At 31.8% G+C, this 25,650-nt stretch overlaps 1 protein-coding gene across 12 annotated transcripts in view; it reads left to right on the forward strand.

The window, feature by feature from the left end:
- The window catches only part of LOC124421968 (R3H domain-containing protein 1), a 52,379-nt gene extending 38,865 nt beyond the window's left edge, over window positions 1–13,514 (forward strand). For 2 of the 12 annotated variants that reach the window (XM_046957762.1, XM_046957761.1), the window contains exons 2-19: window positions 1,530–1,831; window positions 2,971–3,242; window positions 3,394–3,615; window positions 3,930–4,210; window positions 5,785–6,058; window positions 6,439–6,867; window positions 7,048–7,654; window positions 7,814–7,989; window positions 8,430–9,382; window positions 9,467–9,649; window positions 9,720–9,873; window positions 9,941–10,134; window positions 10,226–10,399; window positions 10,514–10,676; window positions 10,802–10,988; window positions 11,059–11,162; window positions 11,926–12,056; window positions 12,940–13,514. In XM_046957762.1, the coding sequence (XP_046813718.1) occupies window positions 3,450–3,615; window positions 3,930–4,210; window positions 5,785–6,058; window positions 6,439–6,867; window positions 7,048–7,654; window positions 7,814–7,989; window positions 8,430–9,382; window positions 9,467–9,649; window positions 9,720–9,873; window positions 9,941–10,134; window positions 10,226–10,399; window positions 10,514–10,676; window positions 10,802–10,988; window positions 11,059–11,162; window positions 11,926–12,014 (4,134 nt within the window). In that variant the 5' untranslated portion in view covers window positions 1,530–1,831; window positions 2,971–3,242; window positions 3,394–3,449 and the 3' untranslated portion in view covers window positions 12,015–12,056; window positions 12,940–13,514. Of the gene's footprint in view, window positions 1–266; window positions 340–543; window positions 589–674; window positions 869–1,529; window positions 1,832–2,970; window positions 3,243–3,393; window positions 3,616–3,929; window positions 4,211–5,784; window positions 6,059–6,438; window positions 6,868–7,047; window positions 7,655–7,813; window positions 7,990–8,429; window positions 9,383–9,466; window positions 9,650–9,719; window positions 9,874–9,940; window positions 10,135–10,225; window positions 10,400–10,513; window positions 10,677–10,801; window positions 10,989–11,058; window positions 11,163–11,925; window positions 12,057–12,939 lie in introns of those variants that run through there. The other 10 variants (XM_046957764.1, XM_046957765.1, XM_046957770.1 and 7 more) reach the window with 9 other exon arrangements.
- Window positions 13,515–25,650: the final 12,136 nt, after the last annotated feature.

The raw sequence follows: 25,650 nt of genomic DNA on the forward strand, positions 1-25,650 counted from the left end.
GCTACGCGCGTGTGTGTGTGTGTGTGTGTCGTGTGTTCTATCGAAAAAGATTGAGTTTCTTTTACTTATTTTTTTTTTCTTTCCTATTTTCCTTCGAAAGGTCGATCTTTTCATATTAGGTCAATTGATCTCTTCTTATTCCTCGGCAAATGAGTCTCGAATGATCGAACGTGATTCATCCATCGATCGTAAAAGACGTTTCGCGCGTTCGTTTGTTCGTTTGTTCGTTCGTTCGTTCGTTCGTTCGTACGCGTACATATAACGGTGTTACTCTCGTGCTCCTCTCTCCTCCTGTTGTTGTTATTATGTTGTCGTTGGAGAACGCGTGACTCAACATCGGTACGATCATAGTGTGCGATATGAAATTGTCAAAGGGTATAGAGAGAAAGAGAGAGAGAAAGTGAGTGAGTGAGTGAGTAAGTGAGTGAGTGAGTGAGTAAGAGTGCGACTGAGTAAGATTACGATTGATTGATTCTCTCTCTTTCTCTCTCTCTCTCTTTCTTTTTTTTTCTCTCTTTGAGTCTGTGTTTATGTTTATACAAGTGATTGTAAATTAATCAAAAGTAAGGAGGAGAGCGGTGAACGAAGGTATTTGATTACTTTCGATCTTTTGTTTTCGTTTGTTTTGTTTTGTTTTTTTTTTGTTATTTTTTTTTGTTCTCTTTTTTCCTTTCCTCCCTCCCCATTAACTCTCTTTCTGTCTGTTTCTCTCTCTCTCTCTCTCTCTCTCTCTCTCTCTTTCTCTCTCTCGCGCGCGCGCTCTTTCTATATCTATGTCAATATCCATTTTATTTTCACTTTGATTCTCTCGAAAGTAAACGTTTCGATCGTCGTCTAAAGAGAAATATCGAGATTCGAGATTTATCCGGTAAGTCGATAAAATTTCATTATTATTATTTATTCGTTATTCGTAGATCTGAGATATAACGTACATACTTATAACATATACGTACGTGGTATATACATAACAAAAATAATTTTATTTCTTTTTGATTCGCACATTTCCGTGAAGATTGGTACGATATAGAATCACGTACGATTAGCGTAATATCGACTATGCATTTATAGGGAAACGATAACGTGAAATTTTATTTTCGTGGATGCCTTTTCAATTTGGAATTGCGACTTTCGTCACGTATCCATCGTGTCTCGTTTACGAGCTCATTTTCACAAACAGTTTAAATTTTACGATCTATCGACGATTTCGAACGTTCTCCCTTATTCCTCCCTCTTTCTTCTTTCTTCTTTCTGTCCTCTTTTCTCTTTTTTTTTTTTTTTTTCTTTTTTCCTTTTCCGTACAGTGACTACTTCGAATTATTATTAATCGTACGTTGCGCTAATAATAATTTTATTCCATTTAATGGATCGAATAAAAATGTGTGCGTGTGTGTGTATGTGTGAAAGAGAGAATTATATAGAAATGACGAGAAAGGATAGATCTCTTAATGAGTGAGAGAGAGAGAGAGAGAGAGAGAGAGAGAGAGAGGGAGAGAGAGAGACGTATATGTAAATCGACATTGATTTCGCAGAAACGATCGAAGATCTAAAGGTCTTTTAAAAGTCGAAGCTCGAAGTGGATAATATCGAAAAGGAAGTGATGTTGGAATCGAAGAAATAGAATATTCCTTCTTCTTCTTCTTTCTCTTTTTCTAAGGTCTCTTAAAAGTCAAACCTCGAAGTGGGATAAGATCGAGAAGGAAGTGATTTTGGAATCGAGAGAATAGCACTTTTCCCTCCACTTTTTCTTCTTCTATTTTTCAATAAATCACTTCGAACATATCAACGATATATCTTTTCGATCTTCCGCAATGAAGATGGGAACCAATTGGAGGTTCGTTGATCTAGTCGTTTGAATTTGTTCATTTTCTTTTCGCTTTATTACCACCCCCTCCCCCGCCCTCTCATCACATTTTTTTTTCTTTTTTTCTTTCTTTCTTACCTCTCTTTCTCTTTTCCCTTTGAGTTTTCTTATGCCATTAAATTTTTTTTCTTTTGCCTTCTTTCATTGGGATCGAAGAAGTGAGATCAAAAAAAAAAAAGAAAAGAAATAGAAAATAAAAAATAAAAATTAAAAATTAAAAAAGGAACATCACTTCAACGCGGACCATTCGAAAAAAATTGTTCGGGTTATTATTATCATTGTTTTTTTTTTCTTTTCATTCTCTCTTTTTTTTTTTCTTTTTCGTTTCTTTTATCTCTATCCAATCGTGTTCTTATAAATCGAACTCCTCGTATGAAGAGCTAATAATGTTTTCGGTCTAGTAAAGCGGAGAAAGTGTTAACTTTTACGACCTAGAAACATATATATATATATATAAAGTGGGGTATATCTATCGGTTCTATCTGAAATATAATACATATGTTCGATTTCATATTCAAATGTATTCCATTTTGTTAGACTACTAGGTTTTGTATAGAAATCCTTTTAAATTATTCAAATACCCGTATACCCGTCGGTAATGCAATTCATTAGATGAAAGGTGGGGCTGAGGGCGGGCGTTCAATTAATACGTGTGGTGTGTGTAGTCGATCGAAATCTGAAGTCGTTCGAAATATCATCGATCGCGTTAGGACGGGACGTATTCTATAACGAGCAGGATAACGGTTTAATTTGATTTATTTAATCGATTAGAAAAAAAAAAAAAAAAAAAAAAAAAAAAAAAAGAAAAATGTTCATTTGATCAATTGAATTAATTCATCATTTATAATATTTTATTAGATCGATGAAGAAAATTGCGGAGGAATTTCTTGTCGATTGTTCTTTTAATTTTTCTTTTTCTTCCTCTTTTCTTTCTTTCTTTTTTCTTTTGTTTTTTTTTTCTTTTTTTTTTCTATCTTCCGCTCGATTCCATTTCGAACGAATTTCGATTATTGATCCAATATGAGTATTATAGATTGTGTTTAACATATAACAATCCGATAGAAAATTTGTAATGGTGACGAAAAGGATTGTGTTATGTCTGCTTCCAGAGTGTACGATGTTGGAAGGTGGTCGTGCAGCGATCTGGCTCCTTGTATCAGTCCAACGTGCTGCACGCCACCCGAAAGATTTACGTACTAACCCTGTTGCACCTGTTTGAACAAAATAGAAAAGAAAAAAGTAAACAAAAAAAGAAAAAAAGAAAGCAAAAGACCCAATAAAACAAAACAGAACAAAACAAAACAAAACAAAAAAAAACCACCAGTCGCAGAGCCCTGCACCGTAACCCCATGACGCATTTAACACATGGCCCGCCTGGAGAGTAAGTGTTTTCACGCTTCACGATTTTACTTCTCTCTCTCTCTCTCTCTCTCTCTCTCTCTCTCTCTATCTATCTATCTATCTATCTATCTCTCTCTTTCTCTCTCTTTCTGTCTCTTTATGTCTCTTTCTATTTTCCTGTCTTTCTCTAGTCTTAGAGCAAGCAGCTATCCGTTTATATCCAAGATAATAACGTTGCTTCTCGAAAATGCTCTCCAATGAAGTAAAGACCAAGGGATCCTATGAAAAGCAAAATCTTTGCATAACGCACTCTCCCCTACCTACCGAGCTTCTTTTTTTAGCTAATCTATCTTCTATTATCTCTTTCAACCGATCGCGTATATTAGAAAGGCGACAAAATAACAAAAGAGAAGGTGTGTTTTATTTAGGTGCGAGAGAGATAGGCTGCGACAAAGAGAAAATAGAAAATATCTCAAAAAAAAAAAAAAAAAAAAAAAAAAATAGAATAAAATAAAATAAAATAATAGAAATATAATATTATTTATCGAATATTATTTACGAGCCAAGGATGAGCTGGATTTTTGTTTTTTTACTTTCTTCTTTTTTTCTTCTTTTCTCCTTTTTTTTTTTCTTTTTTTTTTTTCTTTTTGTATATATATTCAATCGAGATCGAACGATCATCAAATAATAAGTGACGCTTAATTATAATAAATAATCATTGTTACAGTACCGAGCATAGTGGTGCATAAAGGAAGCAGGTCGCAAGGTCGACCTGAGAGTCCAACTGTGGTGGTACGCGGAGGAATGCCCTCGTTGCCGTCCTCCAGGCAAGGCCTCGTCCTCGGTGGCTCCACTGCAGCTTATACAAGTGCCTCGGGCTCGGATATGATAGACGGGAATGCCAACCCCACCGTCGGCAGCAATCCCGCACCGAACTCTCATCACCGTCCCACGCCATCCTGCCCACCTGATAAATTGGATACCGAGAGCAAGAACTTTCGGAATAGGGTAAGGTTCTATTACTGTTTATTGTTGTTCCATCGTATATATTCGAACTAACGTTTATTCTCATCGTTTGGTGAAAAATTTGTTGGAAAAAAAAAAAAAGAAAAAAAAAACAGATAATACATCTTTATAATGCATTTATTAATTCAATTATAAGATCACGATTTAGCATTGATGAGATTTTTATTACTGTTTCATCATTATACATTTGATCTTTATTTTTATCAAGCTTATGAACAATTTCTTTTGAAAAATATAATACATTTTGATATATTTTGATATATTCATTGATTTTTTTTTAAACCTCTACAATATGAGATATCATCATTGAGAATAGGGCAAATGATCTATTACAGTTTATTACTGTTACATTGTTTATTTGTTCTAACGTTTATTATCATTACTGCATGAAACATTTCTTAAGAAAAAGATAATAATACATTTTTATAGTGTATTTATGTTAATTCGTTAAATCTCAATATTATGGAGTCATTATTGACATGACAATTATATATTTTTCTTTAGCAATCTGAAAGTACGGATGACGTGACACATCGTTTAATTAATAAAATAAATCAGTGATAAATTGTTTTTATTTCAATATTACATGTAGTGTATATATGCGAGTATGTGTTTCTGTGCGCGCGCGCAGAACGTGTATATACGTATTTATACGTAAGATATCTAAAAGCGGATTAAATCAGATTAGATTTAATTAATAATAAATTAAGAAATCTCTATATTGATATTAAGAAATTTTAAAGATTTACACGATACAAAACCTTTTCAATATTTTTCTTCGATATAATATAATGATCAATTCGACTAACAGGATATATTACTATTATGTTGATAGATCTAATATTAACAAACTAAACATATCTGGATATATAATTTTAATGTAAGAACCAAATCGTTTGATTTCAACAAGCAAAAGCGAGAACTACTCGTGCCATTCGATCGACATGTTAACACAGGGCTCTCTTTAAATAGCTTTAATCTTGTTCGGCTCATTGCTTCGGCCGCTCCTCCTCGACGAAGTAATCTGATTTAGCTTAGCCGTTAATACCAATTAGTAGAGCACGATAAAATGAGTCACAAGTTTAGGTAGTGGTACCTATGACGTGATGATGGATACACACATTGCCAATCTTATGCATCGTCGTCTATAATCATAAGGGTACCTTTAAATGAAATTTTCTTTTTTTTTTCTTTTTTCATCATCCTCCTTTTTTTTCTTTTTTTTTTTTCTTTTTTCCTTTTAAACGTTTCGCAATAATCTTTTCTAACGATATAAAAAATAATTTTACTTGAATTATTCCTAATAAAGATCTCTCTCTTTCTCTATCTCTTTTCTCTTTTTGTTCAAGAAAAATGAAAGCCGACGTACTTTCTATTAATTTGAATTAATTGAAATTTTAAGAATCCTTTATTATTGAAAAAAAGGAAAAAAAATTTTTTCCCCTTTTTCTTCTCCCTTTCCCCCTCCCTCCCCCTCTCTCTCTCTTTTGCTCTCTCGATGACGATTCTAAGAAATAAGATCGCAAAGCTTTTTCACATTTTCACGGATATTTTAGACGAGTACGAAAGTGAAACTGTTGGTCAGAAGTCATGCTATAGGAGAATCAACGTCTCCACCGAGAGAACCGCACAATAGTCCGTCTTCACCGCACAGCGCTCAGTCGGTCGAAACAGAGAAAAAATTCACGAGTAGCCTCTCGCCAAACTCAAACAATTCAAAGCTTAACAACAACGAGCCGATGTTCAACAGCAATCTCTGTACGACCCAGTCACCTAAGCAAATGCGTAACACGGCTACTTCGCCCACTTGTCGAGTTCCATCGCGAAATGGTAAATGATCCGTTAGTAATCTGATCTTTTTTTCTATTATTTTATTTTATTTTATTTTTTCAATTAATTAATTAGTTAATTAATTAATTAATCAATTAATTAATTCTCTAAGGAAAACAGAACTTCGAAATCTACGAGTAGTATTAACCGTTCTATTCTTGTTGCTTGGATAATCTTTTATTTATTTATTTTTTTTTTTTTTTTTTATTTCATTTCTTAATTATAGATGTTTCGTTTGAATTATAATTCAACCGATCTCATTGTCTTAAAAGTATTTAGATAAAGCTTTGTATTATTATTACTATTATTATTATTGTTGTTGTTGTTGTTGTTGTTATATTGTTATTTATTGTTGTCGTTGTTGTGTTGTTGAAATGCAGGTCAATCTAGTCCCTCTCAGGTACATTCACCAAAGAACATCATCTCTCCGACGAACGGTAATAATAAGTCGGATAATAATCATCGTTCGAAGTTATCATCGGGCTCGAATATCATACAGAAATGCAATAATTGCGTGAAAAACAATCAGAACGAGAGACCGGGTTTGTTACAAACCCCGGTCTCTCCGTCGAAGACAGGCCAGGCACTCCAGCATTCACCGAAAAGTACGAATTTGGCACCGAATGCGCAGAACAATCAACAGAGATCGGATCAACGAAGGCCGAACACTCTTAACATATGCAACAACCAATGTTCGGCACAATGCGGTAATACACTTTCCGTAAGCAGGCCGAGCTCGAGACATAAGCTCAGGCATCAGAATTCGTCACAGGGTAGCTTCGACAGTGCATCACCGTGTTTATCTCGAGGTTGGTCCTTGATTAGATTTTTTTCTTTCTTTCTTTTTTTTTCTTTTCTTTCTCTCTCTCTCTCTCTCTCTCTCTCTCTCTCTCATTCTCTTTTTTAGTTACTGATTATTTCTTAAAACACAACGAGATCGTCGCATGCATTTTGATTGTATCTAATTATCGTTAACTCCTTCAACGCAGATAGTAGTACCGAGTTGTACACAGACAGTACCGGTATCGACCTTGAACAGTTCATCGCAGAGACGATAAATCGTAATCAAAAGGATCGTACTGTCTTATTAAAGATCGAGAAAGAATTAATCGAATTTGCTAAGGATAGACAAAAGCTCTGTCATAAGTTCCCAAATATGTCATCGTACAACAGAATGTTGGTACACAGAGTGGCGGCTTATTTCGGTATGGAACATAACGTAGATCAAACGGGACTTAGCGTGATCGTAACAAGAACTAAAAACATGCGAATACCTGACACACGTTTCAAGGAACATATCAGGGACGATTTAATATTATCCGAGGAACCACGTAGGAGTATACTTAAAAGAGATTCGAATTCGTTTGAAGATAGTTTCAATTTTAAATCGCCCGATAGATTGTCGGGTGATTATTGTCGACGTAGCAAGAGTTTCGAGGAACGACAGGAACAATACGAAAGGACAAGGCGGAGGATATTCAAAGGGAGTAGCGGAGATAGCAACGAAGTTGCTTCCTGGCAATATTGGTCTTCGTCCGAAAGTTCCGATGCCTCCGCTAGGTATCGCTTATTATATCCTTCGGATCATGCGAGCAGGTGAAATTTTATTAATTAATTCATTCATTAATTCATTCATTCATTCATTCATTCAATCGAACGATTCAATCGTTATAAAATTTCTATTCGTATGATCTTAATTTTATTACTTCAATATATTGATAACGAGGGATGTACCTACCTGATCGTGTATTTTAGACAAACTCGATTGCTGAAAGGTGAATCCCTCGATACGAGAGAATCTTACCGTGCTGAAGTTGTACGACCTTCGGTTTCTAAATCGTCCAGTTTTGACGGCTATACGAGAGGCATGCTATCAAGAGGGGACAGCGTAACGTCCACCCATAGTGCTGGAGCTCGTCTCATGAAACAAGGTTCGCCTCTGATTCTTTGCTACTCGGACTGATTATTGCAAGTTTATGCATTGGCATTTCTCGTCCAGGTAATATTGATATGATTATTGATGATTAAAGATTGGAAAGGTATACTGACACAGGGATATTCCTTTTTAATGATAAAGACCATCGGATTATCTTTTTTTTTTTTTGTCTTTCGTTTCTGTCGTTCTTTTCTTTTCCTTTTTTTTCTTTCTTTTTTTTTTCTTTTTTTCTTTTTTTCTTTTTTTTTTCTTAATCGATGACATTCCCTCAAACGTTTATGATCTTCGTTAGTAGACAAGTATAAACACACATGGGATTGGAATTTTTCGTCTTTTTTTTTTTCTTTTCTTTTTTTTTTCTTCTTTTTTTTTTTGTAAGAATTATTCCCTCTATCGGAACTACAGAATAATCGGACGAATATCTGTATGTTACAGATTCGGGTGCAAGCGTGTGTTCCCGTTTAAGCCCATCCAGTAGCGGGTATAAATCTCAAAGTCAACGCAGCGACGCTACGATCTCACCATCCCCATCGCCGTCGCCTGTGGCAGCAATGACATGTAGTCATACTCAAGTATCTAGTCAGGATCTAGCTTCTCCGGAATCAAGCAATCAAACGGTAATGTGGGCTATTACCAGTCTATCCAGTGTACCACCTGGTAGCATCATCATTAATCCTCAAACGAATCAACCGTATACGAATGCCGACGGTTCAATATATCGTTTTGATCCGGAAAATCCACCAAAGTTCTTTTCAACGGAAAATGAAAATAACGGCCATCAGGCAACTACTAACAAACATAACGAAATGTCTGAACCAACCAAAGCTGCCAGACAGAACGAATCCAAGAGTGAAAGTAAAAAACGTTCGAAATCTAATAATAATAATAATAATAATCATAATAATAATAACAATGGTGGTAATGGTACACCACCAACAACAACGACGACGACGACGACGACGACGACGACGACGAGTGCTCACGTGACGAATACCGCAACGTCACCTAGTTTGCCATTTACTCCACCGCCACCACCACCTCCACCTCCACCACCCCCACCAGTTTTAACGCAACAACAAAACACGCCTGTTCAGCAGCAACAAACTCTAGTCAAGCCGTCCACGACGGTGCAAACGTGTAGTCATAATCAAACAGCACAACCGTACGCGAATTATGTACCTACCTCAGAACCGTACAACCAAGGTGTCTATCAATCACCTGGAATAGGACAGCAACAGGCTGTAATGATGTCGACCTCTCATCCTACTCAGGGTCAAGCTAATATGCCGAACAATGGTCAAAATGAGGTTGCGTTCAACCAAAATCCTCCTGTTTATGCCAATTACGGTGGTGTGCCTGTTCAGCAAGGATCGATGCCACAATCTAACGTAAGTTAATTTGTTAAAAAAAAAAAAAAAAAAAAAAAAAAAAAAAAAAGTATTCTTTCATTGGAATCTCTTTAACTGATTTAGGAGGTATCCGATTTATCCGGATATTTCGTTGGTATGAATATCTACGATCAACGTGGCGCAGGCGATAATCATTCGACGCCACCGCATACCTATCCTCAACCACCCCCATCTTCCAATCAAACTATGCAAAATGTGCAGACGATGCAACCTAATTATTGGCAACCTCCGCCAAACCAAATACCGGTATGAAACATGAAACATGAGAATTTGTTATCATTCATAACATATTAACGTGTTAATGCTTTATTTATAGCCACAGCAAACGATGTACTTTGTCCCACCACCAGGAACGACGATCTCAGTAGGACAAAATCCAGGTGATAGACAACAACTACATCAGCAGCAAAGATTTACACCGAATTACGCTTTTAATGCACAAACTATGACGCCGCCGAGTCAATCGAATGGTAACTTTAACTTTCATTGCTTTCTTTTCTCTTCTCTCTTGAACGTGAGACCAATCGTTTCTTTTAGCAAATTATATGAGCAGCTATCCGGTATCTTACAACTCGGTCCCTGCTGTCGCTCCAGCACCAGCCGATTATACTTATCAACCGTCAGTACATATGGTTCCAACGTATTACCCACCACCAGGGCAACAGCCTATGCAACCACCACCAGTTATGTACAGGGTGCCTACACCACCGAATACTCCGATATCGAATCAGGTAAAAAGAAAAAATATATTTTTCCTATTATTCATGATAGTTTTATTATTATCATATAAATCTAACTACTTTCAATGATTCCATATCATAGATGCCCGGAGTGCCGTTGATGTATGTCAACTCCGGCAGTTACGCACCACCAACTATGGTATCTGGTGGGACCTTTGGACATCAGGTAGCACATAATGGTACATCCCCTGCGCCACCTGGTACTTACATGACTCCTGCGCTGGTTCCAAATCTTGTTTTTAGGCAAAACGTTCCTGTAAGATAATGAAACGTCATTTTTGTATATATATATATATATATATATATATATATATATATATATATATAATTAATTTCAATCGTCAACGAGTATTTATCAATATTTATTCAGGTTGTCACTGGTGTTCGAGCTTCGACACCAGGTAGCTCTCAAAGAGCAAGCAGGTCACCTACTCCGGCGCACGAACTGTTCGGTGGTGGAAGTGGGGACAGAAACGCACAACCTCAACCACGCTACCCACTGCCAATGTATCAGGGTGTCCATATCGTGCAAGGTATTCATTAATAGTTTAATCTTGATAATTATATTTTATTTTTGCATATATCAACTAGCAACGATTGTCAATCAATATATTTTTCTTTTTCCTTTTTCTTTCACTTTTTTTTTTTTGCAATTCAGGAGATATGAGACTGATGCATCCAGGAGTATCTGCTAATCCTCGGTTACCATACGCACCGGTACCATCACCACCTGTTGTTCAAGGTTGCCCACGGCCATATCGACCACCCTCTTATTCATCGAACACCTCAGGCGGTGGTACGCCTACTTCGTTCGATGGAAGAAATCAAAAGATTCGAAAACAGAGGTAGGAAATGAATCGTACGGATTTTTTAAAAGGATATATTGAGGTTGATCGAGATAATCATTTCGATTAGGTCCAAGGTAGCAACTTTACCACCGATCAATGCACGGCCCAATATTTATCAGACTCCTTCCATGCCATCGCTCTCGTCCAATGTACCGAAGGATATCAGAGAAGGTAAGACGTTTCTAATCTGATGTCTTCATAATCTAAAACATCCTTCTTCGTGATGACCTTTCCATAATTGTTTCTTTCATGATTCCTCGACGTTTCCCTTTTTTTTTTTTTTTTTTGTATAATTAAAATTCGCTTAAAACTTTCGTTATTTTTTTTTCACTTTCGTATCGTACATGGGGGAAAAAAGAAGAGAAAAAAAAAAAAAAAAAAGAAAATAAAAACAAAAAAGAAGAGCAAGATAAACAAAAGAGAAAGGAAAAAGACCATCTAATTTGGTAATTGTAAGTAACAAAAAAAGAAAAGAAGAAAAAGAAAACAAAACAATGTTTTCACGCATTCTCTTGTCTTCGTTTAAAAGCAAAACCCGTGAAAGAGAGAATATGATAATGATATTAAGATACAGAGGAGAACAAAGGAATTAATTTAATTATATGAAAATATGAGTGTAAGAAAAGTATAATAACAAAAAGAAAAAAAAAAAAAAAGAAACAAACGACAAAGAAGAAACAAAACAACAAAATATATGTTTTTCTTTCTTTTATTTTAGCCGATAACTTTTTTTAGAGCTTCTTCGCGTGTACTCGTTCGTTTTCGTCCTACTTCGTTGGATTTCTTTTATTCTTTTTTTTTTTTTTTGTATATTTTTTCTTTTTTTTCTTTTTTTTTTTTTTTTTTTTCATAAATATATATACATATATTTTTTCTCTTCTTCTTATTTTTTTTCTTTACTCTTTCAATCTGTCGCTCTGTGGATCATTGTTAGATCGATACGGCGAATGTGCTGGAGAGGGTGGTTCCTGCTTTCGCGAGCAAGCTCACGAGTCCGCAGAGTCTTGGTCTTTCTCGAGATAAATCTATCGTGTGTGCCACGTTCCAATGGAGAGAAAAAAAAAAGTAGGAAGCTGTATCTTTTCGGCACATTTTGTTACATTCGGAATTGCACAATTCGCTTCTGTATATTTATAAATATAAATATATTATTTTATACAAAATATATACGTAGATATGCATAAGAAAAGATATTCAATTCTTTTCTTTTTTTTTTTTTTTTTTTTTTTTCCCTTTTTTTTATGCCAAAATTACGAATACTGTAGAGACGACATTTTTCTTGCATAATTTTTACTTTTCCTTTTTTTTTTGTTTATCTATGTATATATATATATATATGGTCAAGATCAAAATGTATATGTATCTCACAAGGGTTACGCTTTTTTTGTGCTTTACAAAAATTATTTGTATACACTGAGATATACACATAAGAAAAGATTTAAAAATTTTCTTTCTTCTACACGAAAATTATTAATACTCTCGATGATGTTTTTCTTGCACAGTTCTTTTTGTTCGTTTGTTTGTTTGTTCGTTCGTTCGTTCGTTCGTTTGTTCGTTCGTTCGTTTGTTTGTTTTTTTTTCTTTTCTTTTTTTTTTTTTTTTTTTATGTGTACAGTTCGATCAGAACGAAAATTTTGTAAGTATCGTACAAGGGGTGGTTACGCTTTTTCTGTCCTTTACAAAAATTATTTTCATTTTTTACTTTTTAATTTTCCCCCTTTTTTTTCTTCTCTTTTTTCTTTATTTTCATTTAATTTTCGGCACATTGTGTATATTTGATCGCGTTTATTTGTAATATTTCTTTTACTGGCATTTTTTTAATGGCGTCAATTTGCACCGAAAAAAAAATAATATTGACTGGCGATAATGAACGTTAAGAACACAATTGTTTCTCTTTCTTTCTCTATCTCATTTCTTTCATATTTCAGATATATTCTTTTATTTTTAGGAACCGTAAAGGTGACAATCACCCGTCGAAACCAGTTGGTACAATATTAAGTAACAAGGCTGACAGAAGAATTCAATGTTGATAATAACAAGAGAAGAGAGAGAGAGAGTGTATGGATGGGTGGGTAGGTGGGTGATTTGGTGGACTGGGAGAGGGTTGAAAATCATTGAGGGAATGAAATTTAAAAGAAATAAACTACAAAGAAACAAAACAAAACAAAATAAAACAAAAATAATGAAAGAGAGCGAGATAGATAGATAGACAGAGAGAGAGAGAGAGAGAGAGAGAGAGAGAGAGAGAGAGAGAGAGAGAGAGAGAGAGAGAGAGAGAGAGAGAGAGAGGGAGAGACAGTGAAAGAGGAAGGTAGAGAGAGAGAGAGAGAAAACTGAAAGGCAATCTACTATACCATAGTAGATTAACCATTCGCGCATAATGCTACCATGTTAATTATACTATTAATTATTTAAAAAAAGAAGGCTAAGACGTAACTATTAGCGCGTAAAATCTATATTATGAATTGAGATGGAAAATAATAAGATATAAGAAAGGGAGGAGAGAAGAGAAGAAGAAAGAAAGAAAGAAAGAAGGAAAGAAGAAGAGAAACGAAGAAGAAAGGAAAAAATCAATTCATCGCTTTGACGGTTGCTGCTACTTCTGCTACTGTTGATAATAACGATGACGAAGATAATGATAACAATGATTACATGATTATGATAATGATTCAATGAAACAGAGTCACTGAATAGAAAAATTTAAACTATTGCGATTATTACAGAATATATATATATATATATATATATATATATATATATATATATATATATATATATATATATATACACATACATATATATATATATATACATATATATAAATAAAGGATATAAAATATATATATATATATATATATATATATATATATTATAAATATTTTAATCGCGGTTTTACAGATATACTATATGAATGTGAGGTTAATTTCTAAGTAACTTAGCGTTAAGGTGAAACACTTTTATGGAACACCATGCACACGCATTCCTCCTCTCACCGACATTATTCATTCTACGTACATACCTGAAAAAAGAAAAGAAATTCCGCCCCTCCCCCTCCCCATCCATCCACACACATACACATACATATAAACATACGTAGATTACGTATTATACATCTATACGATTACATACACATCAGATGCAGGATTATCACATATATAGAAAAAAAAAGAGGAAAAAAAGAAAAAAGAAGTAAATAAATTAAACAAAGAAATAATACTACTACCCTATGGGAGATGTTCGTTGCAGCTGCAGTTGGCAATATCTATTCCTATGAAGTGACAAGAAATAAAAAAACAAAAAAAGGAAGAAGAGAATAGGAGTGAGATAGATGAGATAGAGAGGGAGAGAGAGAAAGGGGGAGAGAGAGAGAGAGAGAGAGAGAGACAGTGTGAGACGAAGAGATAAGAAGAGAAAGAGAAAGAAATAATATGCGACTTTAAAAATAAAAAAAAAAAGAAAAACATAAATATTACTGAGTACGTTTACAATTAGTACGCGTCGTATTCGAATTAGCACAACACGATCGGCCATATTACGCGTATGTATATTTTTGTTGCCCATAATTTTGATACGCACTACTTGATCATTGAAAAGAAAAGAAACGAAAAGAAAAGAAAAAAAAAAAAAAAGAAAAAAAGAAAAGAAAAAGAAAAAAAAATAGAAACGCTACCTCAATCTCTCTTCACGTTCGAGTGAAAAACAATAGGGAAGAAAATTTTTCTGAATTCGTAACGAAACAAAAAAAGGAATGACGAAGTAATGATTAAAAAAAAAAAAATAAAAGAAAAAAAAAAGAAAAAAAAAGAAAAGAAAAGAAAACAAAAAAAAAACAGAATGCTATTTATACACTGCTTCTATGCAAATTTCTCTCATTCTATTACGTTGAGGCTTTTAGCTTTAATGAAAGGACTATTATTCCGTCGTGTAAAATGGCGTGCGTTTATAAAAAAAAAAAAAAAATAAAAAAAAAAATAAAAAAAAATAAAAAAATAGAAAGAAGGAAAAACGAACAAAGAGAAAAAATGAACAAGCAGAACAAAAAGAAAAAGGAAAATATGGAAATAAATGGAGGAGGAGGAAGAGGATGAGGAAATGCAGAAAAAAAAGAAATTAAAAACTATGGCAGGACCATATACAAAATACGTATATATGTATATATATATATATATATATATAATATATATATTTATATATATATAATATATAATATATATATATATAATATATATATTTATATATATATATAATATATAATATATATATATATACAACGCGTACACACATTTATACATACACAAACACACACACACAGTATTATATAATAAAAAAAGAAAGAAGCAAATAAGGAAGAAAGAAAAAAAGAAATGAATGCAAAGAAACGAATTGGCACTGATGGCTTTCATTATTCTAAAAGAAAAAAAGAGAAAGCAAAAAAAACGAATCAATTATTAATTAACACTCCCTCCCCAACCCTCGCCCCCTAAATTTATTTGGGGTTTGACTTCGTTATCGATTTCATTTATTATAATCGAAAGATTCGCATTATTTTTTTATCGGACTGTTGTTTAAAAGACAATTCTTTTTCTATTATCATACGTATTCTACGTATATATATATATATATATATATATATATATATATATATACATGCATATATGTATATTTTATATATATATATACATATATATAAAATATATATATTTGTGATTGAATGATGCTTCTATCGCTCTTTGGAAACATGTAAAATGCTCTTGGTTACGCAACTCAGGTGCAATGAAATATCAATTAATTAAATATGTAAACGTATTCAGTGTAATAACAATCTATATATATATATATATATATATATATATATATATATATATATAGATAATATATGATGTCACTTAAAAATTAGTTTAAACGATGAGGTAGTTGATCAACGTTTATCATGGCGTTGTTCTGCAAAATTCAAAATCGACAAAATAAAAGAAGACAAAAAATGAAGAAAAAGTTGAAGAAATAGAAGAAGAAGAAGAAGAAGTAAAAGAAGAGGAAGAAGAAAAATAAGAGAGAACAAAATGCACAAGGAATATCACATCCTGGCTTAATTTTTTCTTTTTCTCTCTTTAGTTTTGTCTTTTATTTATTTATTTTTTTATTTAAAAAATTTTTTTTGTTTTTTTTTCTTCCTTTTTTTTTCAAATTTAAATGATTTAATATACATATTTACATATACATACACGCATACACACACACACACACACACACACAGACTTACGTGCAGGCTATCTTTTTTATTACTTTTTTTTGTTTGCCGATTCTGTTGGAGAATCGAGAAGAACAAGATAGTTTTTTACGACACAAGCAGCACGGGATCCTAATTATAACTTGTCTTCCAGGAATTTAAAATGCACGCCGTACACCACGCGTAACATCCGCACTATAATCAATTATTTTCACATCTCGAGCCACGCCTACATAAATGCATACATTTGTGTATATATATATATATATATATATATATATATATATACATATATATATATATATACACACATAACACATATATATGTATATACGTTTATCAATCTCGAAGATCTCAAGAAAAAAGAATTCTCTCTCTATCTCTCTCTCTCTGTCTCTGTCTCTATCTTTGTCTTTGTCTCTCTCTCTATCTTTGTCTTTGTCTCTCTCTCTCTCTCCCTCTCTCTCTCTCTCTCTCTCTCACTCTCTTTTCCTCCCTTTTTTCTGATCACTATCAGATATTTTCTTAATAACGTCTATATCAATTTTTCATTCCTACGTGTGATAACGAGTTTGATAAGTTAGAATAATATTTTTCCTCTTCGTAAATCTTTATGGAAAGACGTATAGATTTTCGTTTAAATTCGTACGAATAAAAAAAATCCATTTCATAATGCAAATGTCGATATAACTTGTATGCGTGTGCGCGTCTACGTGTTGCATACGCCTCCGTGGGCGCTCGTGTATGTAAGTATGTGTTGTGTGTGTATGTGTGTGTGTGAGAGAGAGAGAGAGTGTGTGTGTTCTTTTTTCGATAAAAATAAATAAATAATTAAATAAATAAATAAATAAAAAATAATAATAATAAAAAAGAAAAAAAAGTAACGAAAAATCTCTATATGTGGTAATGACTGCGATGAGTGACGACACGCGATGGTGGTGATTTAATGTTTCCGTCTGTGAATTCTCTTCGGATCAACGAAGACGCAACTTAATAACGCGAAATTTCAATAGAGAGGAAAAGAAAACGAAAAGAGATATATATATACTACATGCGTGTGTGTGTGTGTAAAAAGAAGGAAAGAGAGAGAGAGAGAGGGAGAAATATCAGAAATATGAAAATTCGTCCTTATTTTTGTTCTTCGTTCGTTTTCTTATCTCTATTTCTCTCTGTTTCTCCCTCTTTCTCTCTCTCTCTCTCTCTCTTCCTCTTCCTCTCTCTCTCTCTCTCTGTTTCTCTCTTTCTCCCTCCATTTCTCTCTCTCTCTCTCTCTCTCTCTCTCTCTCTCTCTCTCTCTGTGTCTCTTTTTCTAGATCTTTTCTGGAGTATCCTAATCGATGATTTTAAAGAGCGTCCATCGTTGTTCCGCTAGAGAAAATAAAAAACAAACAAAAAAACTAAAGTGGAATCCATCCAGAAGCTTCGCTTACGATGATTGTACTTTCAAGACGTAGGTGAAGATTACGACTGTCTTTTTGGCGATAATCGAATGTATATATAATAATTAACGAACGAAGGAAGGATAAAAAGAAATTAATAAAAAAAGAGATGGAATTAGAAGAATTAATTGAAAAAAGAAAGAAAAAAAGAAAACAAAAGTATAATAAAATAAAATCGAGGGAAGACGAACGTTATAGCGAACGTTTTTGTCCCGAGGATCGAATTCAATTTTTTCTACAAAGGATTCTCTCGACAGGATCGATTCGTCCTTATTATAATATCGATCATTATCACGTTCCTCTTCCTCCATTTTCTTTTGTTTTATTTATTTCTCGTCACAAACAACAATGATCGTTTTGATCTTTTCGAATTTTACATGAACGAACGAGAAGTAATGAACAAAGGAAAAAGGAAAGGAAAAATTTAATTAAATAAAAAAATAGATAAATAAATAAATGAATAAATAAATAAATAAAGGAGTATTAAAAGCGTTCGCCTTCTTATCGATCTTTAGGGATACACATATAATCTGTTTCTAGAAATTAAAAAAAAAAAAAAAAAAAAAGAAAAAAAAAAGAAAAATAAATAAATAAATAAATCAAGAATCAAGAGAGACCTGAGCGATGTATTAAAAATTTAAGACGATTTGTAATAAGATTGAAATTCGATTCGATACGAAAAGAGACAGTCGTAAGAACGTGTAGCGTATTTTAAAATGTACCTAAGCGTCGTCGTAGCGATTAAACAAAGAGAGTTAAGAATAATTAACAAAAAAAAAACAAATAAATAAAATTAAATTAACTAAAATAAAATAAAATAAAATTAAATTAAATTAAATTAAAAAAAAAAAAACCAAAGAAGCAAACATACACACATATATGCGTACACACACACACACACACACACACACACACACACACACACACACATACATACATACAAAACGACATTTAAAAATAAATTGTATCTAATAAACAATACGAAAAGAAAGATGACGAAAGGGAGAGGATATGTTTACTAATTACATTATGATGATCATACGAAAATTATGATTAGGATGAAGGAAGAGAGAAAAAGAGATAGTGTCAGTAAGGTGATAAAGAAAGAAAATAAAGAAATAAAATAAAAAAATATTATCGATTATAATCGGTGGAAAATAATATCGTCTCTCGTATCGTACTCACGCCATTCGATCGTATATTTTTTTTTAGGTAATCGATCGATATGCGCGCGTGCGTGTGTGTGGTGTATGTGTGTATGTGTGTGTGTGTGTATGTATGATTTTTAGTGTTTCTATGAACAATAAACGTTGCATCACACAAGAAAAGAAAACGGAGAAGATAAAAAAAAAGGAAAGAAAAAGTAAAAAGATGATTCCGTATGCGCGTTTGGAACGTTGCATCGATAAGAAAATGTCGGAAATAGAAAAGAAAAAATGTGAGACAAATAAAAGAGAAAAAAAATAGAGGGAAATATAAATGATCGACCAACGAGGAAGAAGAAGATAATGATGATGATGATAGTGATGAACGTTTGCCATGTACATATATACATATATGTATGTATGTATGTATGTATGTATGTATGTATGTATGTATGAATGTATGTATCTGTCTATGTAAATCTAATTACATGTATATACATATTTGTTAATCGATTTTACGAAAATTATTTTGAGAGAAAAAACAATCGAAAAAGTTCGAAGCAAACTCGGTAATTTTTGTTCCTATTTTTCTTTTTCTTTGATTGAAAAAAAAAAAAAAAAAAATTTTTTTTTTTTGTTTTCTTCGATCCCCTTCATTTATTTATATACAAACGAGAAAAAGAAAGCCCCGATAATCGATGCACTTATATTGTTCGCGTTTTTTTCTTTTTTTTTTTTTTTTGCTTTTTCCCTTTCCCGTCGATTATATTGATAAGAGAACATTTTATTTTATTTTTTTGTTTTTTTTTTGTTCGTTCGTTTTGATTGAATTTATTGTTGAAAACGATAAAAGAATTATAACGTTGATTTCGTTAAATAAGACACACGTACTTACATATGTTACATGTAACGCACATATACACGAGTCGTGAATGAAATTACATGATTTTTTTCGAAAAATGTTTTCTTTTTTCCTTTTTTCTTCGTTTTGTTCTATTTTGTTCGTAAGTATAAATAAATTCAATGTAATTTTCATTTTGCCATCTATATATTTTATATATATATATATAAATCATTTCCTAATCTACTTTTTCTACGCATCTTGATAAGAAAAGAAGATGGATGAAAAAGAGAGACGTGAAATGATATTAAGAAAATGATCATAAAATAAAAAAGAGTGAGTGAGTGAGTGAGTGAGTGAGATAGAGAGAGAGATAGAATGAGTGAAAGAGAGATCGTCAATCCAAGAAAGATGTAAGAAGAAAACGTTTATTGAATCGATTAATAATAATAATAATAAAAAAAAAAAAAAAAAAAAAAAAAAAAAAAAAAAGAAAATGAAAAAAAAAATAAAAAAAATAAACAACAAAACAAAACAAACGAATTTATAGATCGTATAGCTGGATGATCGATCGCAAGACGTTGTCGAGCGTTTTTTATATTATTTTTCTACAAGGAAGAGGAAATGGTCGGGGTGAATGATAATCAACGGTATATGATCGACCAAAGAAGATAAATGAGATGACTAGAAGAAGCGGAGGAAAAGAAAGAGAACAAAGAAAAGAAAATTAAAGAAAAGGAAAAAAAAACAAAACAAAAAAAGGAAGAAAAATTGTCTATCCAAGGATTCCATCGTGGAGGAGGTATAATTAAATCGTAATGATAATAATTAAGTACTTATAGATCGAATCATTTTTGTTCTTTCTTCAGATTTCTTTCTTTTTCTTGGTTATCATTATTAATATTATTATTATTATTATCATCATTATTATTATTATTATTATTTTTGCTGTTGTTCTTGTTGCTCTTGTAATTATTGTTTAGTTTCCTTTTCTTCTTCCTCCCCCACCCCTCTCATCCTCTTTCTTTTTCCTCTTTTTATTTACCCCTTAGATTTCGAATTTTCTCGGTGAATATGTCTGCCGCTAGTCTATCTGTTCAAATTTTAAAAGTATAATACATTTTTTTTTTGTTTTTCTGTGTTATTCATTATAAAAAATTGAAAAGAAGACGAAAAAAAAAGGAGAGAAAAATTCTTGCGAGATTCGTTGACTATTCGTCGACGTTAACCGTTCAATAATTTATATAACAAAATGGCAATTTTTTTTATCTCGTTGATTGAATATTTTTTCCAGATATTATTTGCAAATTTTTCTATCGATCTTTCTCGTTCGTAAACGAGTTCGTTGATCTTTTTCGAGAAAGATCTATATCGATCAATTGTGTCGATTAATTCCTTCCTTCGCTTCGTCGCTAACCCCCCCCCCCATCATCCCTTCTTTTTTTTTCTTTTTTTTTTCTTTCTTTCTTTTTTTCTTTTTTGGTCTCGTCGATTAGCGATCTACAATGTGTTTTGTGACGAATGCGTACAAGTATTCAAGTAATGTATTTATTATCGAGAGAAAAAGAGAAGAAAAGAGAAAGAGAGAGAGAGGGAGAAAAAAGGGAGAGAGAGAGAGAGAGAGAGAGATAAAAAGATATAATTTATATTTCTTAAAGACATTAAAAATTCTTAAATATATAAGAATATCGCGAAAAAACGCAATTAGAAAGTGTGTGATGGTGGTGGTGGTGGTGGTGGTGGTGGTGGAAAAAACGTTCAAGCATATTCACCGACTCCTACATGGGCTGCACTAAATAACTATTACTATTACTAATATTACTATTACTATTACTATTACTACTATTACTGATACTATTACTATTATTATTATTACTATTACTATTATTATTACTACGAATGCTATCGCGTCCGAACGAAAATAAAACTAGCCTTTTAGAGATTGTATCTGATAAAAAGAAAGAGAAAGATAGAGAGAGGGAGAGAGAGAGAGAAAGAAAAAAAAAAGAAAAGGAGGGAAAAGAAAAAAGGTCAGCTCGAAGAGTTCCAAATTTTCGAACGATTTCATGTAAATGTGTATGCCTGTATGTATGCGTATATGGATGTGTGTGAGTGTGTGTTTGTGTGAGTAAGTGAGTGAGTGAGTGGGTGAGTATATATGTGTGTGTATGTGTGTGCGTGCGCGTGCGTCTGTGCAATATATATATATATATAAGTAATATATGTGTACGATAATATAACAGAGGATATATTTTGGACAGACACATACACATACACGTATATACATATACATGGACATACACATACACGTCGTACATGATCGATCGATAAAACAAAGATAAAATATAATAATAGTAATAAAAAAAAAAAAAAAAAAAATAAGTAAATAAAATAAAATAAAATAAAATAAAATAAAAAAATAAAAGGAAATCGGTGACGCGAATCAAGAGCTATATTACCGACCCAAGATGCACAACATCGTAAAGAGCCGGAAAATTTGATAGAACACATGTCAGTCTAATTATATTTCTTGTTATATTATATATATATATATATATATATATATATATATATATATATATATGTATATATATATGTATGTATGTATATTATCATATTTTCCAAAAACGAATTATATATGATCTAATAAAAAAGAAAGACACTCTCGTTTGATACTTTGTGAGACCTTTTTAGATTCTATCTCCTTAATTCTCGGAAACAGTCGTACGAATTGATTTAAAAAAAATTTTATTTTCAAACATAGTAAATACGCACAATGTTTTTTATGTCATTACATAATTCCATTTATTTATGAGAATTTATTTTAAAGTTTGATACTTCCCTATTGGCATTAATGCTAATTTTATTGATATATCGATAATATTATAGTTATGATTTTTTTATCATCCGTCGGTAAAAGATATTTTTCAACCACTTAGGTATACATTTTATTTCACATACTACATTATCGATTATATATGACATGTTATTGACTATCAAATGTAAAAATTAATATTTTCAAAAAATTTATATATATATATATATATATATGTATATAAGAAGGTTAATTTTTTAAATCCTTTTTCTTTTCTTTTAGAAAAATGAAATAATTCTCTTTTTTTTTTTTAATGGTTACAAGATTTTATTAAGTTTTTCGTTATTTACATAATATCGTTGTATACTACTTTTGACAAGGGTCCAGAGTAACATTATGGGATCTCATCGAGGTCGGTCTTCTGAAGGGGGTGAAAGAAAAAAAAAATAAAAAAGAAAAAAAAACAGGAAAAACTAGAAAAAGAGAAAGAGAGAGAAAAGGAAAACATGGACGGAAGGATACTATACAGGTATTATTATCCCCAATGTCGCTATGAACCAATGCCATTTTGGCTCGACGATGGACGACGCAATAGTAATTATAATAATAATAATAATAATAATAATAATAATAATAATAATAATAATATTAATATTAATATTAATATTAATAATAATAATAATAATAATAATACAAAAAAAGAAATGGAAAGAAAGAAACGAAAGAAATGATGTGATCGCAGTCCAATCGTCGGCCAAATATCATTTCGCAACAACAAGAGCTTTCGTGGACTCTCGAAAGATCCCCCAAGGCTTTCTTATTGCACAATCGAAGAAGGACAAGTATACGAATCCCGCTTGAAAAGAGGGAGAATCCATAACAAAAAAAAAAAAAAAAAAAAAAAAAAAATGGTCGTTGCCACATGGCGACAAACGCGTAATTTTCTTTTCTTTTTTTTTTCTCTTTTTCTTTTTTTTATACATTTTTTAGATCACTGTTTGTTATTTTTTTTTTTTTTATTCTTTCTTCTGTTTCTTTTTTTTTTTGTTTCTACTTCATTCGTTCTCCCTTCGTACTTCGGAATTCTTATAATTAAAAAAAAAAAAAAAAAAAAAAAAAAAAAAAAAAAAAAAAAAAAAAAAGAACAAAAAAAGAAATAAAAAAATAAAAATACGAATTCGTTCGTCGTCTCTTTTTTTCGTCGAGTCAAAATTTTTTACAATTAGGATTCGTACCCATCACCATCACCAATCACGTTGGACCCAGTTTTACGCGAGACGGCGATATTGGCAGTCGCTTTTTTTTTTTTCACTCGTTCGTCTTAATTTTAACTCGTATTTTAATTTTACTTCTTTTTTTTTCTTTTCTTCTGTTTTCTTTTTTTTGGTCGCTTTTTCTTTTTGTTTTTTTTTTCTTTTTTTTTTGTTTTTTCTCCTTTCGATTTAATTTCGTCGATCGTTAAAACTAAAATGCTCCCCCGTGAATGATACTTCTTATAACGTCGGGTTATTCTCTATATCTCTCACAAATTTTTTCAACGTATTATCTTAATTAATAATTATTAAGAAGCCAATAAGCTCGTTTTTCTAAATGATTTAACACGTTGACAATAGCACATCTCTCTCGAAATTCATTCGATTCGAATAGATTATAATAATAATAATAATAATAATAATAATAATAATAATATTAATAAGAGAGAGAGTTTTAATAAGTAACAACAACAGTCGGAGCAGCACCTGGTTGATTGAAATTATACTAATTATCATTAAGAGAAAATGTGTTTAAGCGTTACAAAGGATTTAAAATTCGATTATACATTAGAGTACAAAGGTATTCGCTTATTTAAATAATAAACGCTATCTCTCGGAATGATCGTAATGATTGGTCGTAAATGGGAGATAAGAAATATTAAAAGTTATATTTATCGATCGATTATTAAAACGAACAATTTTTTTTCCCCTCTCCGAATAAAATTTCTCTCGGTGTTTACGACCATATCTCCGAACCTTTACTCTCGATGATAATCGATTTCAATCGATCGCGAAAATGCATGATGATGATTGAAAAAAGAAAAAAAAAAAAATTAGAAAAAAAAAATGAGACGAGAGAAGAGAAGTGAAGTGAAGAAAAGAAAATTAAATAAAGATTCACAATCGGATCGTTATCACTGGAGTATTTGATTCGATTCAGAGCTCGTCTGGATTGATTTAAAAAAAAAAAAGAAAAAGAAAAAGAGATCTTACATACTACGAGTGAGAGAGTTTCGATTAAATTACATTGCTTTAAAAAGATGATCGTAAATATATATATATATATATATACATATATGTATATATATATACACACGTATATATATACGGACGGAAAATATATATATATATATATGTGGACGGAAGATTTATATTTGACGTGCAGTTTAGTGCGGCAGGTATGTTACGTAGGACAGGGTATACCGGACTAGTATACAGTAAAATTATATATTCATATGTATACATATATATCTATTTATATATATATATATATATATATATATATATATATATACAAATAAATATGTATATATATATATAAAATATTTATATCAAAACGGCACGAGTTTAACGAAAATGACACGTGTCGATTCGATCGAACGTTTTAATAATAAATCGCTTAACTATAACGATTTTCTAAAGGATTTCGATTACGTGCGCTGTAGACGAAGCGCGTTTGATCGTCGTCGATTCGATTATTTCGTCTTTACGAAAGATCGAGTTAACGTCGTAGGAAGCACGAAAGGATCTTTTATCAAATATCTTTCAAAAAGAGAGAAAAAGAGAGAGAGGGAACTTGATGAGATAGATGAGATGAAAGAATGTCAAATCGAGAAATGTTTCTTTTTTTTTGTTTGTTTTCAAATGCAAATAATATTTTTTTTTTCTATTTTGTTTAAACACTTAATAAAAATTGGCAGTAATTAACGGCAGTTATTTATCTCGATTGATTATAAAACATATTCTCTCTTTCCATATTCTTCTTCATCTTCCTTTCTTTATAATAACTCTCTTCTTCTCTGCCCCTGCCCTCTTTTTCTCCAATGTTATTTCGAAGGTATTTCTTTGAAATAACTTAAAAAAATTTTTCTTCATTAAAAACGATAGATCCCATCGAGACACCGTGACTCATTATTATTATCATTATTATTATTATTAT

Source organism: Vespa crabro, chromosome 2 (genome assembly GCF_910589235.1).
Source record: "Vespa crabro chromosome 2, iyVesCrab1.2, whole genome shotgun sequence".
NCBI lineage: Eukaryota > Metazoa > Arthropoda > Insecta > Hymenoptera > Vespidae > Vespa > Vespa crabro.